Raw genomic sequence first — 19,066 nt, 5'->3', positions numbered from 1 at the left:
AGGGCTGCAGGTGTCTCGGTGTCTCTCTCCATCTGTTACCCTCTTCCCTCTCAATTTCTGGCTGTCTGTATCTAATAGATAAATAAAGATAATAAAAAAATAAAAGACAAAAAATGTAATCCTCCTAAGAATAATGACCGTGTGGGAGCAGAGAAGATAGCATAATGGTTATTATACCAAGAGATTTTTGTGCCTAAGGCTTCAAAATCTGAGGTTCAATCCCCCACCTCACCATAAGCTAGAGCTGAGCAGTGCTTTGGTAATAATAATATTAAAAAATAAATCATAATAATAATGACCATGTCCACAAGTAGGCTCTGGTATGTAGATATTTAAGAAGTAGCAAAAATGTATCTGCTTCCCCTTTGAAAGTGTGACTGTGGCAGTGAGGGAGAGAGACAAGAAACGCCTGCAGCCCTGCTTCACCACTTGCGAAGCTTCTCCCTGAAGCTGGGAACCAGGGACTTGAACATTGTGTATTGTAACATGTGATCTGCCACCTGCCCCCCCCTTTTCTTCTTCTTCTTTTTTTTTAAATTATGTTAGAAAATAGAGAAATAAGGAGAGAGAGGGAAAGAGAGGGGAGGTGGCATAGTGGATATGCAAAGAAAAAAAAAAGAGAAACTGTGACTGTGGCAGCCTGGCAGGTGACAAAGAAGCCAATCTCTACTGGAGAAAACTAGCCTCTACAGTTATTCATGTGTGTGAAGTGTAGATTTCAGATTTTAAAATGTATCAAACAGATAGAAACAGATTGCCGGCAAACAAAATAATAGACCCCCAGGTGACTGAGATACTGGAACTTCGGACAGAGACTTCAGTACTTGTGGTTAATTTATTCAGCAAAGAAGTCGAGAAGATAATTTCACTAGAGCACTGGAATCTTTTAAAGAAAAGTAAGTAAGACATTCTAGTTTTGAAAACATCTTGTTATCAAAATTAACAACTTGTAGAAAACTGTAACAGCAGGTTGGACACAGAGAGGAGTAATGAGCTGAGAATTAGGTCAGAACTAAAATCCAAACTGTATCATCTTGAGTAAAATGTTAGCTGACAATCTCATGGGAAGAAGACCCCACACTCAGGAGGAGAGGGGCTGAATTTAGAAGTTCACAGTCCAGGAGCTGGGTGGGTTTAAGCACACATAATATGAAGTGCAGGGACCCATGCAAGGATCTCAGTGTGAGCCCCTAGATCCCTACCCATCTCTGTCTTCCCCTCCTCTCCTGATTTTTCGCTGTCCTATCCAACAACAGCAGCAGCAGCAACAAAAATAGCAACAACAACAACAACAACAACGACAACAGCTGAAAAAATATGTCCACAAGGAGCAGTGGAATTGAAGTGCAGGCTCTGGCAATAACCCTGGAGGCAAAAAAAAAAAAAAAAAAAAGAACACCATTTCATTTACAGTTGACTTAACAATACCAAGGATATAGAAACAAATCTATCAAAATATGTAAAAGACCCCTTTGCAGAAAACTACAAAATCTTTTTGAGAGATAATAGGAGTATATTTGATGTTCATGGACTTAAAAGATTGAAAAGGTATCAGTTATGCCAAAATTTAAGTAGACCTAGTGGCATCATGAAAGAAATCCTAGGAGTGTGTGAGAGTTTATTAATTTATATAGAGGTGAAAAGAGACAAGAATTAGCTGTCTTGGAAAAAACACTAACAAGGCTAGAAAAACGTAAAGTACTAAATAGCAGGATCCATTTAAGAGCTATATAATGTTATAATAACTAGCTATGTAACAGTCCCAAGGTGGTGTGGTAGATAAAGCCCTGTGCTCTCAAATAACTAGCTGTGTAATTGCAGAGTAGTTGAGACAGTGTGGCATTATTGCTATAAAACAAGCAGAACAGAAGCCAGAAACATATTCATGCATATATAAGCCAGTCACTTAATTTGTGGCAACTCATTCATTGTCTGCAAGCTTTAGTTTCCTCGTTTATAAAATCAGCTTTAAGATAATGCCTATTGGGGCCAGGTGCTGTGCATACAGTAGAGCACATGTGACCATGCTCAGGGACCCTGGTTCAAGCTCCCAGTTCTACCATCAGTGGAAATGAGCAGCAGAGCAGCACTGCAGATGTCTCTCTTTCACTGTGTCTCCCTCTTTGTCTCTCACGCTTTAAAAAAAAAAAAAAAAAAGGCCACTAGAAACGGTGGAGTCATGCAGGCACAGAGTCCCAGCAATAACCCTAGTGGCAAATAAATAGATAAATAAATATTAATGCCTCTCACATAAGAGTTAATCATTTAAAAATATTTATAGTTATTTACTATTAGATAGAGACAGAGACTGGGGGAGAGACAGAGAGACACCTGCAGCCCTGCTTCACCACTTGTGAAGCTTTCCCCCTGCAGGTGGGGACCAGGGGCTCGAACCTGGGTCCTTGCGCACTGTAATGTGAGTGCTTAACCAGGTGCTCCACCACCTGGTCCCTGAGTTAATCATTTTTTTAAGAGTAATTCTTTATTTTATTTATTTTCCTTTTTGTTGCCTTTTTTTGTTGTTGTTGTGCTTATTGTTATTGTCATTGATGATATTGTTGGACAGGACAGAGAGAAATGGAGGAGGGGAAGACAGAGAGTCAGAGAGAAAGATAGACACCTGCAGACCTGCTTCACCACTTGTGAAGCGACTCACCTGCAGGTGGGGAGCTGGGGGCTCGAACCGGGATCCTTATGTCGGCTTTGTGCCACCTGCGCTTAACCTGCTGCACTACCACTCGACTCCCGAGTTAATCATTCTTTATCAAAAGAATTTAGATATGCTTTAAATAGATCAGTATAACGTCTTTGGTAAGTCCTCAATAAAAATTAAGCAGTATCATTATTGCCATTGTGACTTTCACCTTTATTAGTAGTAGTACCACTGTTGCTACTTTTATTCTTTTTTCTTGATTTTTCAGTCTGATCATCTGGAAGTGGATAACAGATTAAATCTTACTTAAGAACACTGGGGAAGCACAAAGAACAGGGGAAAAATAATGGGAGCATGAAATAAAGTATGAGTCAGTCAAGAGCTACTTGGGAACTGGGGAAGATCTTGAACTAGCACTGATGTGCTGTGTTTATACTTCTGGGAGATCTTGATAAACATGTGTTAAGCATCTAAGGTGGATTAGGGTGTACATGTGTTTGTATTAATACTTGTAAACCTGCGTCTGTCCTTATTTATTCCAATTTTATTTTATTTTACTTTATTTTACTCTACTCTACTCTACTCTACTCTACTCTACTTTACTCTACTCTACTCTACTCTACTCTACATTTTATTTTATTTTCTCCGGGGTTATCGCTGGGGCTCAGTGCCTGCACTACGAATCCACCATTCCTGGAGGTCATTTTCTCTGTTTTGTTGTTAATTGTTGTTGCTCTTGTTATTGGATAGGACAGAGAGAAATTGAGAGAAGAGGGGGAGGTAGAGAGTGGGGAGAGAAAGACACCTGCAGACCTTTCCTGCCGGTGAAGGTGTGGAGCTAGGGGCTCTCACTGGAATCACTGTGTGGGTACTTGTGCGTCGTACTATGTGCGCCTAACCTGGTGTGCCACAGCCTGGTATCTCTGATATATTTCCTTTCCTTTCCTTTAATAACAGAACGTTTACTGAACTAATTTTCTTTTATATTGCTAAGGTCACACATGTCATAGAGCAGTCTTGTGTTATTTAGCTGAAGATGTCTCATTATTCTTGCTATTTATCCCATTTATCTCATTTATATTTATATATTATATACATTATATATTATTATATATTATATATTTATATCTATCTCATTATTCTTGCTATTTATCCCATTAATATTTATATACATTATATATTATTATATGTTATATATTTATATTTATCTCATTATTCTTGCTATATATCCCAGTCCCAGTGAGATGACACTCTGTTTTCCTCACCCACTGATTCCCAGCTACTCATGGACAAGGATCCCATAATACCTTCTATCATTTTAAAACACTTCAGCAGAGTGGCTCAGGATTCTGTTCAGCAGATCTGAACTTAGTTTCTCACTTCTGTCAGGATGACTTTAGATGAGGTGCTTTGCCTTGAGCTCCATCTTCAGCAAGGTACTGATGATAAGATAATGAAAATAAAACTCAGGACGGTGTCTTCATCCACATCATGATGATGGTGATGATAATGACGATGATGATTGCCTAAGTTCACAGAGCCAGGAGACACACATCCAAGACTTTTGCTTCTAACTCACATGGTGTTGTGACCATGCTGCCTCTGATTTGGTGAAGGAGATGCTCTGTTTTGATACTCAGTCTTCCCAGTTAGATCTCAGGTTGGCCAGCCCCCCTGCCTACATTATTATTTCTGTGATTCAGCTCAGAGGTGCCAGCTTGGAGGGTCTCTCCCAGGAAATGGCTTTTCTTCCCTGAGCTTTCTAGAAGGCATAAAAGGGAGTAGCAGCTGCCACCCCCAGGAGTGAACCCTCCAGCTGAAGAGTGCTTGTTGCTGAGTTACCTGCTGCCTCTAATGTCCTCAGTATGCATGGTGCCCATCAGAGGCACCCTGGCACACACCTACCCTCTTTTTCTAGTCTCTGAAAGCATCGGGCAGCCCCATTAGCAATTCTAGTCCTCTTCAAGTCTGTTTTAGATATGTATCTTTCAGTTTGCTTATAACATCCTCTTCCCTTCTCCCTACTGCCTCCCAGAAGCTTCTGGGTAGTTTCCTGCCCATACCCCACCACCCCAAACCTGAGATGTCTCGAGGCTGCTGTCTAGTCCCTTCTGAAGCTGGGGACAGATATGCCAGCCTGGGGGCCAGTGGTGGGGAAGAAGTTTGTCCTTGGTGCCCCAGGTGGGTTTTTCCTAGGGTCTTCTGCCCCACCCTCTGCTCCAGAGGCTCCAGTTAGCTGGCACCCCAGCCCTGGGTCCTGACCCTGGATGCTGCCTCTCTCTGTGTCGACCCTTTCAGGGAAGAAGTTGGGAGCAGAGCAGATCTCCCCTGCCTCCTAGCCTCAGTCTGTAAAAAGTAAAGAAACTTTTGTATCTTACTCCCAGATCAGCATGTTACTTAAAAAGTGTGGGGCTGAAGAGACAGCATAATGGTTACACAAAACGTTTTAATATCTGAGGCACTAAGGTACCAGGTTCGATTCCCAGCACCACAAGCCCGAGCTAAGCAGGCTCTGGTATTTCTCTGTGTTTTTCTTACCTCTCATTAAAATGAAATCTCAGGTTCAGTCTCCAGCACCACTATAAACCAGAGCTGAGTGGTGCTCTGGTAATAAATAAATCAGGACCAGGAGGTGTTGTACCTGGTTGAACTTAAGAACCTGGGGTAAATCCCACAGTCCCCACCTGCAGGGGGAAACTTCATAAGTGGTGACTCAGAAGTCTTTCTTCCCCCCCACCCCCAACTGCTCTCTGTCCTATCAAAGAAAAAAAGGAAGGAAGGAAGGAAAGAAGGAAGGGGTCTCCAAGAGCAGTGGACTTATTGTGCAGGCACTGAGCCCCTGCAATAGCCCTAGTGGCAAAAGAAAAATAATAATATTGATAAAATTAAATTAAATGATTTAAAAAGGAAGTGTGGCAGATAGGATTTAATGGGGTAAAGCTAAACCAGTCACCATTTCTGCAGTGCCTTCTGTCCTAGTGTCTCCACAAAGAAAAGCCTTTGAATTCTCTCTGAGAGTGACTCTGAAATGCTGTTGTGTTGGAGATGCTGCTGCCTTGTCCCTGTGGGGCCCCTTCACCAGCCCAGTGACTTGGCTGACCTCAAGCAGAGAAGGACACAGAACTGGAAGTACTGTCTGAGCCAGACAGGGGATGTGGGTGGATTTCTCTCAAATCAGGAAGCATGGGGAACTGAATTGCCAAAAGAAATGTGATCATCCTAATAAAATGAAGCACATGATTTGCATTCCAGGTCCTTCAACTGTTCTATGGGAACCCGGGCGTTTTCCCATGACAGTATTTTTATCCCTGATGGGGGAGCAGAAAGTGAGCAGACAGTTCAAGCAATGTCACAGGACAACATCCTGGGCAAAGTCAAAACTCTTCAGGTAAGACAACTTGAGATTGGAGGTCAGAGCCACAGGAGGGGCTGGGCTGTGGCAGGAGGCAGGAGGTGGGAGGGAAACTCGTAGCTTGCCTTTGAGGAGAAGACTGGGAGTTCTGGCAGGGGATGACTCTTGGTGCAGATTTTTGTTTTCTGGAACCTGAGTTCGTTCTCTGGAAGCTTTCTGTTTACCTGTGAAAGCTGTGTTACCACTACTGTAACCCACTGACATCACATCCTGGCCCTCTTATCTCAAATTGTGTCATATCTTAACTCCACATGACAGGTATCCAAAAGAAGCTGCAGAATATAGGGGGAGAAAAGAGTCCTGACTAGTACATTTGCCATTACCCCAGGAACAAGGTTGACTGTCTGCTGAGGGGACAGTTCTCTGTGCAGTGAGGAGGGAGGCTTGCCCCCGCCAGCCATCTTGTCTCAGAGAAATGCCAGGAAACTGCTAGACCTTCTTCCCTCTCATGTTGCATAAAATGAACTCTGGTGGCAGTTCACAGTGAATGAAAATATAATGCTATGCTAAATACAATAGACACTTGAGATTTGGTGGTGTAAGTTTGCCCAATTGCTCAGTAGAATCCACTCTCAGGACAGAGAGGTGATCCAGATTATGAACAGGGACCTCCATTGTGTTGGTGTCCATCTTTCTATAGTCCATGATAATCAGTGAATAAAGGAATGAATGAATGAATGAATGAGCAGGAAAAAAATGAAAGAACTGCCTTGAGTTGCTCACGATGAAGCATTGAACTCTGAGTTTTCTTGAACTGTTCTTGTTCCTACTGACCATTAGTTAATGCATTTTGTAACCTGTGTTTGGTCCCATATTCCACACAGTCATTGTAGAAGACAGCATACAGCAAACTAGGGAAACAGCCACATAAACTGAGAGCCTGGAACCACACTCTCATGTACCCAGATCACCTCTAAAGGCCAGAGTCCTGCCTGCAGAACTAACCTAGACTATCTACATGCCAGTGTTTCCTAACCACCATCCATCCATAGTTCTAGATGGCTGTGCATAGTACACATTGTATAGACGCAGTAGAAAAAGCAAGCTATGGGGTTAATGGAGATAATATAGTGGTTATGCAGAAGACTTTCATGCCTGAGGCTCAAATTCCCAGATTCAATCCCTAGCACCACCCTAAGCCAGAGCTGAGCAGTGCTCTGGGAAAACAAGAAAGGAAAGATGGATGGAAGAGAGAAAGAAAGCAAAGCAGGAAGGAAAAAGAAAAGAAGCTGTCACTTCTCAAATGTTGGAGAAGACAGAAGGGTGGTGATGTACAAAGAAACCTTTGATCCACTTCCTTCTTGATTTTCCTTCCTGAGGCATCTTGACTCCTGGAATATTATTCCAAAAAAGTTCTGAACCCGAGTTATAATATCCTCTTACTAACAGGGGTGCCTTATAGATGTCAGTCTATAAAAGAGCTATATTTAACAAAAGGTTTCAAGGAATTATTCTAAAATTTGGCTGTAGTCTGGCCAGAGATGTAGTGCAGTGGCAGAGTGCGTGCTTCACATGTATGATGCCCTGCGCTGAGACCCTGGAACAAAAAATAATAATAATGTATTGTCTTAAAAGAGTCTCTACTCTGTAACAAACATCACACCACATGTCACTGTCATTCTAAGAAGTAGCTATGGAATTGTAGCAAATGAATATCCATATTCTGTGATACTGAAAATATAGAAATGCAATAGAAATATTGGTGCTTTTCACTCTTTCTTTCACTCAGACTCCATTTTAAAGAATCTGACCTCATCATTAATAACATGTAAAGTAAAAAAAAAAAAAAAAACCTTCCCTAAAGTAACAGTTTTATTAACACAGGGATTGTGTGAATGAAAACACAAAATTGGGAGGAACTAATTTGAGTTTTCTCCTTCTGACAACAGCTCCTCCAAGAAATTCTGTCTAACTTTACTTGTGCTGCATGAATTTATAAGCTTCCTTATAGCTGTAGGGTTGCATTTCTTTTTTAATATAAAAGACTTTGCTCTGCAAGAAGGGAAATAGGGCTTGTAGCATAGAAAATGTGATTTTTGGAGTGACATGAGAAATAACTGTATCACCCCCAAAAGACTGTGCTTTATTTTTCAGTCGACTAAGCAGTATGTTCCTGGTAAGTCCTAGAAACAGTCGTTAACTTTATTAACTTGCATGAATGCTTTGCATTTTTCCATGACAACGTTATGCTGGTACTGATGCTTAGTAAGCAGCATAAAAGACCGCCCCCTCGTAGACTCCAGCATGGAATGAGGGTGATTAATTATGTCAGAGGCATGTATGTTTTTGTATGTCTGAAATTGTCTTTGTGTTATGTGTGTATGTTTATTTTAAAAAGAGAGAAGTAATGAACAACACCTATTTGATGGTAAATGTTCTGGAAAGCTGGATAACCATCATTATTAAGACATTCTTTTGAAATGAAATTTCTACTGGAATGCCATAAAAATAAATCCTTTTTTTTTTTTTTTTCCTGACTTGAGATACTTCCCAGCCCTTGGAAGCCCACAGAACCGCGCCTGTCATGACTGCATTTGGAAAGGTTGCCCTCTAGTGGCCACTTAAAGTGATCTCACCTACAACTGTGTTTTCTGTCCATGCTTAGTCACTATTGAGTAGAAGGACGTAAACCGACATTTTTCTGAACAAAGTGAATGCACCACCTGCCAGTTTCTGTGGCACACAATTAGATTTTAAGCGAGGTTTTTTTTTTCCTGAGTGTAAAGAACAGTACATATGTACATGAGAGCAGATGTTCATGCACACCCATGGTGATGTCCTTTTTTAGAATTCTACATAGCAGTTGGGTTACTCCATGGCTAGTGGGTGAAATTAAAAAGCTCGTGCCAGACCTCAGCCTCCCCCTGGTAGGATACCCTCAGGTGTAGTCATCTCGCCTTTCCATCCTCATTTTCTCCTTCTGAAAACTAAGTAGGTGCATGTGATGGATACTCTCGAGGGTCCTGCCGATTCTTAAAACTCAAAATGAAATCATGCTTCACTGGCTGTAGTACAGAGTGGCTCTGTCACTCCACGCTTTCTTGCATGTGGGCTACAATGACCTTGACTTTCCCCGAGTCTACCCAGAGCATGGTTCAGGGAGGGTGCCTCTTTCTGTGCAGTGAGACCAGGTTGGAAGGTATGTAACTTGTGATGAAACTCAGGAGTACCAAGTGTAAGCCTGTAGGTAATTGTTAGAATCATACCCCACTTGTCAGGAAGTGCTTAGCCTATTAGTCTGTGGCCTCTTTATCAATAGCTCAGGAGGGACACCTCCATTCTTCGTAGCTGTCATCTGCCTGCTGAGCTAGATTTCAGGTTCAAAGTCATACACTGAAGATTTGATACCCCCTTGCAGCTGTCAAAGATGCAAAGAATAAACACCATCCAGCCACTTGTTCATAGAGCCAGTGAGTGGCCAGGGAGATGGTGCAGTGGATAAAGCATTGGACTCTCTATCATAGAGCCAGCGCTTTTGGTTAAAAACAAAAAGCAAGACCAATAAATAAATAAATAAATAAATAAATAAATAAATAAATAACAGTAACAGGAATAACCATAATTCATCCAAGAAGATAACAACCTTATTTTCCCACTTTCCCATTTCTTCTTACAGACATGGTCTGAGGATATCTGTGGAAAATAGAGGGAAATCTAAAACACTGACAGTATGAAGCTGCAGAATATGATGTGCCTGGAATGTCCACTCTATGTGGAGGGGGGCTCATGAATATGGATGTGCACTCCTATAACATCTTTCTGCAGCATTCCATATTCCAGCAAAATGGCCCCACCTGAATGAATCAAATATAACCACTTTTAGCTTAGCCCACATGCCGGTCTCAACAGTAAGTCTCAACTCTGCACTGGCTCTGTCCATGCTTCACTTCATTAGAATTGCAGTATCTGTAGTGTCCATGGATGGGGGAGTAGAAGAGGGGAAAGACGGAAGGAAGGAAGGAAGGAAGGAAGGAAGGGAGGGAGGGAGGGAGGAAGAAGGGGGAGGGAAGGGAGGAAAAATGGAAGAGAGGAGAGGAGAGAGAAAAAGATGAAGGAAGGAAGGGAAAGGAAATGGAAGAAAGGAGAAAGAAAGAAAGAAAGAAAGAAAGAAAGAAAGAAAGAAAGAAAGAAAGGGAATGGAAGAGAGAAGGAGATACCATAAGAAGGTAGGAAGTAGAGGTAGATGTAATAGCTTATTTCTTTAGAAATTTAAGGCCAAACTTTCGTTAACCATCTGATTTTCAGTGCCCGAATAGTGGGCAGAATTAGAGGCACACACACACACCAAAAAAAAAAAAAAATCACATTTAACCCTATAGTCAATTTACATGACACCTGAGATTACCAAACAAGTTTCAGTAGCAACCTTTTTTTTTTTTAAGACTTATTTTCTAGTATTTATTTATTCCCCTTTGTTGCCCTATTGTTGTAGTTATTATTGATGTTGTTGTTGTGGGATAGGACAGAGAGAAATGGAGAGAGGAGGGGAAGACAGAGAAGAGGAGAGAAAGATAGACACAGACCTGCTTCACTATTTGTAAAGCGATTCCCCTGCAGGTGGGGAGCTGGGGGCTTGAACCGGGATCCATATGCCAGTCCTTGTGCTTTGCGCCACCTGCGCTTAACCCGCTATGCTACTGCCCAACTCCCAGTAGTAACCTTTTTAATTATCAACAGTTTGCACAAAATGCTGAAATATCCCGGTCTTCTGAAGTTCAGCTTTTGAAGCTGAACTGCAGGTGAGGAAGGACATGCAGTTCTGAGGACTTTGATCTTGGGAACTTGAGGGTTAGTCACCTCGACCTGGGACCCTAAATGCTCCCTTGCCTTTATCCCATTGTCTCATCATCAAGAGCTGGAGGGTGTGTCTGTGAGTACAGCCCTACCCATAAACATTGGTCCTATTTATTATTATTATTATTATTATTACTATTATTACCTGGTCCTTGCCCCGCTTCAGTCCACTTCCTTTTCACAAGCTTCCCTCACCACTGACCTGAATTTAATTTTTCTGGAGGAATTTTAAATCAGATGGTTATAGAGGCGCACATTATTATTCTCAAAGATAACAGCACTGTTTCTTTTGTCAGAATGAACATACCAGAGACATAAGCCAGCCCTGTGATGGATACGCACATGTCCTTTACTCCTCTCCCACTCCTAGCTCTCTTCCTCACTCCCCCCACCCCCACCCCTAAGCTGTTGCATGTCCCCTTAACCCTCCCGGAACCTTCTGCTCTCCCTAACCAGCTCCTTTGTCCCCTGACACTTTCTCACGTTTACCTTTTTTAAAATTATTTTCCTGTCTGCCTCTAAGTTAATTTCTCTTTTAAATTAGTTATTTATTTTTAGATTACTGAATTACATGTTGACAGGGGTTTAAATCCACACCATTCCCACCACCAGAGTTCTGAATCCTCACTCTCCCCACTGCAATCCACCACAGTTCCCCTAAGGTTGTAGACATGGGCCAATCATCTTCTCTACAACTATCTGTCCACATTTATACATAGTTGCCCCCCCCTTTTTTTTCTGACTCAATCCTCTCTTCCCCTCCAAGCCACTCATGGCAACATAACTACCTCCATATGCCCCTCTGCTTTTCCTTCTCTCTCTCCTAATTTAATTTCTTAACACTAGTCTTTCAGTTTTTTCAGCTTTATTTCTTTGATTTCTCCTGTTTTTTTTCCCTTCCATTTTCCTTTTGTAACACAATAGTCGTACCTTCATTGGAATTTATCACTCTTTTTTAATTATTTATTTTTAATGACAGACACGGAGAGAAAGATACCCACAGAGAGCAACCACTGTTCAGCTCTGGCTTATGGTGATGCTGGGGACTGAACCTGGAACTTTGGAGCCTCAGGCATGAAAGTGTCTTTTGCATAACCATTATGCTATCTACCCAGCCCCACTGGAATTTATCTCATTCTAGACTATGATTGTTTTACCGCCTTCTTTTTCTGTCTCATAAACATGGGGGTGGGGAAAAAAAGCAACATTGGGGTGGACCAACATATCAGTATTCTAGGAAGAGGGAAGGAAGGAAGGAAGGAAGGAGGGAGAGAGGGAAATAGGAATGAGGGAGAAATGCCTTGATGAAAGAAAATATACCAGCATGTTCATTTTTTTCTGTGGTAGTGGCAGCCAAGTTCTCCTTGTAAGCTCATTCAAGAATTTTAAGTAAAAAAATTACCCGTTGTCAGTAAAAGAATCCTCATCTTAGTCATTCAGGCACATTGGTAAATGGCAGACCCCAACTAGAGGAGTCTCAGCTTCCAGCCTGTGCTCAATACTGCTTGACAATTGACAAGTGATAAACCAGATGGGCTGGGAGTCCCAGCGAGGACCTCCTGTGAAAACCTTCCCCAGGACACAGGAACCAACCCCACCTCTTCTGTCCAGGTTCTCATCCCTCCCCTTCAGGGCAGCAGAACAGGACAGGCCTGTGACTTTGTTACACCTCGTCCTCTTGTCTGAATCCATCGGCTGTTCTAATTGTGCCTGCTTACTGATCTGCTTAGAGTAGATACTAACTGTCGCTTCCTGCTCAACTTGTTTTTATCAGACACCCTTTTTCAACCTTCTCCTCCCCAAAACCCTTTTTAGGCTGCTCAAGCTATCCTTTGGCTGAACTTGGGCTTTTGATGTGTGCTCCCTCCCTGTTGTGCCAGGGGAGCCAGGCTCCGGCTGAAATAGCAGCAGATCAAATACAAGTCCTTGTCTTTCTGTGCTCCTGACTTGGCATGCTGGGTGCCGGGAGGTGGGGGTACCTTGGGCTCATCTCTTTTGTGTCTCTGCAATCTCACTGTTCACCATGCAAGGCCAAGGGGGTACTGGGTGCAGGGTGCCGTGTGAGTGTGTGTGTGTGTGTGTGTGTGTGTGTGTGTGTGTGTGTGTGTGTGTAGGAGTTGGGGGTGGGAGTTGATTCACTTGAATTCAGAGAGAGAAGGGGCATTTCTCTCAAGGAATTCCTCTGCTGGCGAACTTTGAGTGAGGGGTTTTAAATGCTGCACTGTCTCTTTATCTCTGCCTCTCCACAAAGGAAATACAGCATCAAGTTGATGAGAACCAGTGGTATGCCATGAAAATAGCACCTTGTGAGGTTTCAGAAGACCTGATATCAAATTCCTTTGAGGCCCACTCATTCCTTCCATCAGCTTGGCCAATCACTTCTGTCCATTGAACCTCTTGACTCTCTCTCTTTTTTTTTTTTTTCCTGCTTAACCATTATGCTGTCTCTCCAGCCCAACTTTTTTTTTAATCCAAAATGAAGAAACAAGGGGGTTTGATTATGTGATTGCTAAAGCTGTTTGCAGGACTATGGGGTAAAAAATTAGCCACATTGAAGATAGATGCCAGATCAGGTATTCTCTCTCTCTCTCTTTTCTCTTTCCTTTCTTTTAAGCATCAAAGGAATAAGAAACTCAGACACATATATTTCAAACAGCAATTCTTAGCTGGAAATGGTGTTCCCTGAGGGCCATGGGGCCATGTCTGAAGACATTTTTTATTATCTCAACTAAGAGAGATGGGATTGCCACTGGCATCTAGTGCCCTGAGGTCAGGGGGTACCACTAGGCATCCTGTTATGCATAGGACAACTTCCCATAATGAAAAATTACCTGGCCCACAATGTGGGGGTCTAGATGGAGAACCCCTGATTTAGACAAAGGCAGTAGTTTGTATAATACTCTCTTTAAAAAAAGTTATTTTGGTTGTTGAATAGAGACATTCAGAAATCAAGAGGTAATGGGGATAGATAGAGAGGAAGAGAAATAGAGAGACACCTGCAACACTACTTCACCACTCACAAAGCTTTCCCCCTGCAGGTGGGGATTAGGGGTTTGAACCTGGGCCATTGTACATTGTAACATATTTGCTCAACTTGGTGCGCCACCACCCAGCCCCCTATAATACTCTCAGTATAATAGTCTTTCAGATTACCAAGGCATGCCTGGTTTTCTTCCTGGATGTCATTTTTTTTCTCTACCACAGACCATTAAATATTTTTCCCTTTCTTTAGCTGTCGTGTTGATGATTTTCCTTCAGGGAATTATTTCCTTCTTAATCTGGCCCTCCTCAGATTCCAAATACCATTTCTCTTTCTAATTACTCACCCCTTTTTTCCTTTCCTTCACTTCCCTGACCTTTTAGCTATCAGATACCAATCAATCCTTCCCAGTCCTTTCCTCCTGCATCCTCCTCTGTCCCTTCCACCAAGTGTCAGAACATGAATATCCCTCTCCCTTTTCTGTGTTCACTATCGATTTCAAAAAGACTTGCTGGCCCTGGGACCATTTTCACCGTAGTAGTGAGGTACCCACTGTGACTAGAACATGATGTTCAAGCTAAGGACTGGCAAGGGAGATGGCCGAAGTGTGAATATTCACAGGGAACGCACCCCAAGGGGATTGTCTCATCAGTCACGAGGGTCTTGACTTCCCCCCAGCTCCTGTGTTTTCATGCAACTACTTTCTGTACAATTGTGCTTTTAAAGGAATTTCTATACAAAGAGAGAAGTTAATTGAGAAGGGGAAAAATAAGCTGTCTTAACATATCCTAGCTTTTGGTTGATAAGAGAAGATACTGTCTGTATCACCCTCCGGGAAATACTGGCATCTCTATGGAAGAGGTGGCTGGATGGAAAGACTCATGGCTTGTAGGTGGGAAAGCTCAAGAGATGAGGCTGGAACACAACTCCACTTATGGCAAGACTGCATCATGTGTACTGGCATGGCATTTAGTCTAGGAGGCAATCATGCTCAGAATATGCCTCACAGCCTCCTAGATACGCCGGGGAACCTGGCTGTGGGTCTTATGAATGGCTTCATTGCTTCAGAACATCTTTCTTTTGTTTCTCTCCAGCGACAGTTGGGCAAGAACATCAAATTTGGGCAGCCACCACCCAATGCCATTCCCATGAAGAAGGCGGGTAGTGGGGAGGCTAGCTTAGAAGAGGACCTGCTCCCCACTGGGCCTGTGGAAATTGTGACTCAGCAGGACATCGTCCTCTCAGACACTGAGAACAAAGTAAGACCACTCTGGGGGATGACTTAGTAACTAGTAGCCCTGGGGAGTCAGTGGGCACAGCCAACCACCCTGCAGTAGAGAGGGTTGGGGGGGGGGGAGGTGGGAGAAGCTTCTCAAAGGAGTAGCCAGGGGTTAGTGGGCGCTTGGGGACAGGTACCTTGTTCTTCAGTGGGATCAACTTGAACAGAGACAGGCCTTTTGCAAATGCCAGTGTCTTCCATTTCTTCTTCTCCAGACTCAGGTTGACCATGCCTTCTGGGAAGCCTTACCTGGCCTCACCGCCAAGCTCTATTTCTTCTCCCCTGCCATCTCGCCCTCTCTTTTTTTCTTAATTTCTTTATTGGGGAATTAATGTTTTACATTCGACAGTAAATACAATAGTTTGTACATGCATAGCATTTCTCAGTTTTCCATATAACAATACAACCCCCACTAGGTCCTCTGTCATCCTTTTTGGACCTGTATTCCCCCCACACACACACCCCAGAGTCTTTTACTTTGGTGCAATATGCCAATTCCAGTTCAGGTTCTATTTGTGTTTTCTCTTCTGATCTTGTTTTACAACTTCTGCCTGAGAGTGAGGTCATCCCATATTCATCCTTCCCCTCCCATCTCTTCTTAGGCATTCATGCCCCATCTGTATCTGACTTCTCTCCATCTCTAAATATTGAGTTCTTTGAGGATAAACAGGATATTACACTTCTCTTTCTATCTAGGTCTTAGATATCAGTAATCTTCTGGACAGTTATTTGCAGGATTAACTAATTAAAAGGTAGATGAGAAAAGAGAATCAAAGGATCAAGAGATAGTTCAGTCAGTAGGGCATGTTCCTTGCCTTGGGTGTGGCCAAAACCCCAGACACCGGTGGGAGTGCTCTGGTGCCCAGGGAAGCTCTGGCACTGTCTTGTCTCTCTCCCTGTCCTTCCATTTCTCTGTGTGTTTCCAGTTAAAGTAAAATGAATGAAAAGAGTTGACCCCAAAGCAGTGAAATCCTCATGTGTGAGGCTCTAACACCACACACACATAAATAAATATATAAAATAAGAGAAAGAGGAGGTCAGGCAGTGGTGTACCAGGTTAAGCACACATAGTACTAAGCTCAAGGACCTGTGCAAAGATCCCGGTTCAAGCCCCCACTCCCCACCTGCAGGGGGGGGGTCACTTCACAAGCAGTGAAGCAGGTCTGCAGGTATCACTCTCTCTCCCTTTCTGTCTCCCTCTCCCCTCTCAATTTCACTCTGTTGTATATAATTTTTAAAAAGAGAGAAAGAGGGAGAAAGAAAGAAAAAAGAAAAGGAAAGGAAAGAAAAGAGAAGAAAAGAAAATGAAAAATGGCCACCAGGGGCAGTGGATTCATCATGCCGGCACCAAGCTCCGGTGATAACCTTGCAGGCAAAATTAATTTAATTAATTAATTAAACTAAGAGAAAGAAAGAAGTAGGTGTTCATTAAGATAGAGCATATCAAAGAGATCATCTGGAAGTCAGGTTTGCTAGTGTGGAAAGTCACATTGTTCCAGCACAGTGCAATCTATCTACATCTTTGACATTGAAAAGAGCCCTGGGAGCATGCCCTGATAGAAAAGTTCTTGTGGTAGTAGAAGGTATTCACCCAGGCCTTTTATGGGCAAAGGAGCAAAGGTCTTGCTAGAGCTAAGTAAGGACTTCTTTCAGGAGACAGTCTTCTTGTCTTGAAGGAGTTTCTGCGCTCTGTCTACCAAGCTTCCCGAAAGGATGTTCCTGCAGAGGCTTATTAAATGGAGGTTCCTGAGGTGGATGTCCCCAGATGAAATAAGCCTGTCATTGGCAAATGTCTCCTTTCAGCATAAGTGCTTTGCAGAGTGTCTCTGTTGCCTGTCTCTGCCTGGGCTCCTGGTCGATCCTGATTTCACACTTCTAGGTGATGGGTGTGGGGTGAAGTAGGGGTCCTTTCCTTCCACTGGGTGTGGACATGCTCTCAGTGACCTCCCTTGCTGGGCAATGGCAGCCATCAGCCCCAGTGCTGCAGGGACTTCCGGAGGTGATGTCTTCACAGTGACTGTCACAGGCACTGTGGCCTGAGGGAACAAAAGGATCCTTTGTTCATTAGGTCCCACCCCAGTGGAGGCTCCTACAGAGATGAGCAGGATAAGACAAAGAGCTGCCTCCAGGAGGGGAGAGTCAATCAGACAAGTTAGCAATTGGTAGATCTGATTTCAGAGGGAGAAACACTGCCCAGGAAGTGAGCAGAGTAAGGGAAAAGGGATTGACTTGGTGGAGCACAGGTGGCTTCTTTAGATAAGAATGCCAGAGACCTTGAGGGGAAAGGGAGGCTCAGGACAGAAAGAAAAGCAAGTGCAAAGACCCTCAGAGAAGAGACTGCTTGTCCTGAAAGAGGAACAGCAAGCAGGCCAGCATGGTTTTGGTGGGGAAAGGGTGGCGAGGAGAAGTGGAGTAGAGGCTGGCTTTGTGTAGACCTAGGGAAAAGGGTGCTGTCTCTTCTCTCTTCTGAAGATTCTAGGAAGCCTTTGGGCAGTTTTAAACCAGGCAGTTGCATAATCTGATTGCTATTTTCTTTTTTCTTTCTTTTTTTTTTTTTTTTTATTTTTTATTGTTGCTGGGGCTCTAGTGCACTATGAATCCACTGCTCCTGGAGGCTATTTTTCCCCCTTTTATTAACCTTGTTGTTTATCATTGTTAGATAGGATAGAGAGAAATTGAGAGAGGATAAGACAGGGGGAGAGAAAGATAGACACTTGCAGACCTGCTTCACCGCTTGTGAAACAACCCCCCTGCAAGTGGGGAGCCGGGGGCTCGAACCGGGATCCTTAAACAGGTCCTTACACTTTGTGCCATGTGCGCTTAACCTGCTGCACTACTGCCCAGCCCCCGTGATTGCTGTTTCCTAAAGTCGCCTCTAAATATGGTGCAGGAAATGCACTCATTATTAACTAATGGGCACTCCATTCTGGCAGGGAAGCAAGACCCTTTCTGTAACTGCTGGCATATAAGACAGAAGGGACAGTAGACCTTTCGAAAGGAGCAGCTGAGTGGTGGGGGTATTCACACCTAGGGCGGACGGAGGATCAGGTGTGGGGTGAGAACCTTCAGCCTTTTCCTTCTCCCTTCCTCTGTGTGAATGTGTGTTTAATTCATTAACACAGTGATGAACACTTGGATTCTTTCTGTCTGCATATGTAAAATGTTTGTTTATTTGTTTGTTTTAATAAAGGCCAGATGGAGCCTAGGAGGTAGCTCAGTGAGTAGGGCACTGAGCTTGCAAGCATGAAGCCCTTAGATCCCTGGTACCCCGTGTGTCAGAATAATGCTCCGATGTTTCATTCCTCTCTCCCTCTCTCCTTCTCCCTCTCCCTCTCTCCCTCCTTCCCTCCCTACATTGTATTAATAAGTACATAAAATCTTTAAATTAAATAAATAAATGGTCAGAAAGGTAGCTCACCAGGTAGGGCACCTGTTTTGCCATATGTGTATTCCAGGTTCAAGTCCCAGCACTACATGGGAGGTGAAATACCAAAGAAGGAACCTCCAGTGCTGTGGTGTCTCTCATTCTCTGTATCTCTCTCTGTCAGAATGAAAAAGTGGCCCTAGAGCAGTGGAAATGTGAATGTGTAAGGCCCCAGTTCCACAAAATGAAAATTCTGGTCATCTGTTTATCTCCCCTCTCCCTCTGGTCACTCACTGGTGTGTTAAGGAAGCAAAGGTCTGCTTTGCTTCCCAGAGAGAATGCCCCGTATAGAGGTGAGAGGACTGGCGGTGGGCAGGTGCGAGGCAGGCAGCAGAGCCAAGAACTCTGAGATTGCAGGCCATGTGTGTGGCACAGCCCTGCTCTCTCAGCTGTGGGGAAATTTATCAGGGACCAAGGTTGGAGACCACCCTGAAGGCAGCAGGCTCACTCTGTGCCCCAGCAGTCCTTGTGGAGTCCAGCTGTTTAGCAGAGTCCCCACAAGGAGGGCTGTGGGCTCCATGTGT

The 19,066-nt window shown here is 43.4% G+C and overlaps 1 protein-coding gene across 8 annotated transcripts in view; it reads left to right on the top strand.

The window, feature by feature from the left end:
- CRACD (capping protein inhibiting regulator of actin dynamics) overlaps nt 1-19,066 on the top strand; it is a 308,316-nt gene that overhangs the window by 270,751 nt on the left and 18,499 nt on the right. For 6 of the 8 annotated variants that reach the window (XM_060188033.1, XM_060188029.1, XM_060188030.1 and 3 more), the window contains 2 exons: nt 5,906-6,041; nt 14,934-15,098. In XM_060188033.1, the coding sequence (XP_060044016.1) occupies nt 5,922-6,041; nt 14,934-15,098 (285 nt within the window). In that variant the 5' untranslated portion in view covers nt 5,906-5,921. Of the gene's footprint in view, nt 1-5,905; nt 6,042-8,159; nt 8,182-14,933; nt 15,099-19,066 lie in introns of those variants that run through there. The other 2 variants (XM_060188036.1, XM_060188034.1) reach the window with 2 other exon arrangements.

This window comes from Erinaceus europaeus, chromosome 3 (assembly GCF_950295315.1).
Source record: "Erinaceus europaeus chromosome 3, mEriEur2.1, whole genome shotgun sequence".
NCBI classification, from domain to species: domain Eukaryota; kingdom Metazoa; phylum Chordata; class Mammalia; order Eulipotyphla; family Erinaceidae; genus Erinaceus; species Erinaceus europaeus.
This window is presented reverse-complemented; position numbering and strand designations above follow the sequence as displayed.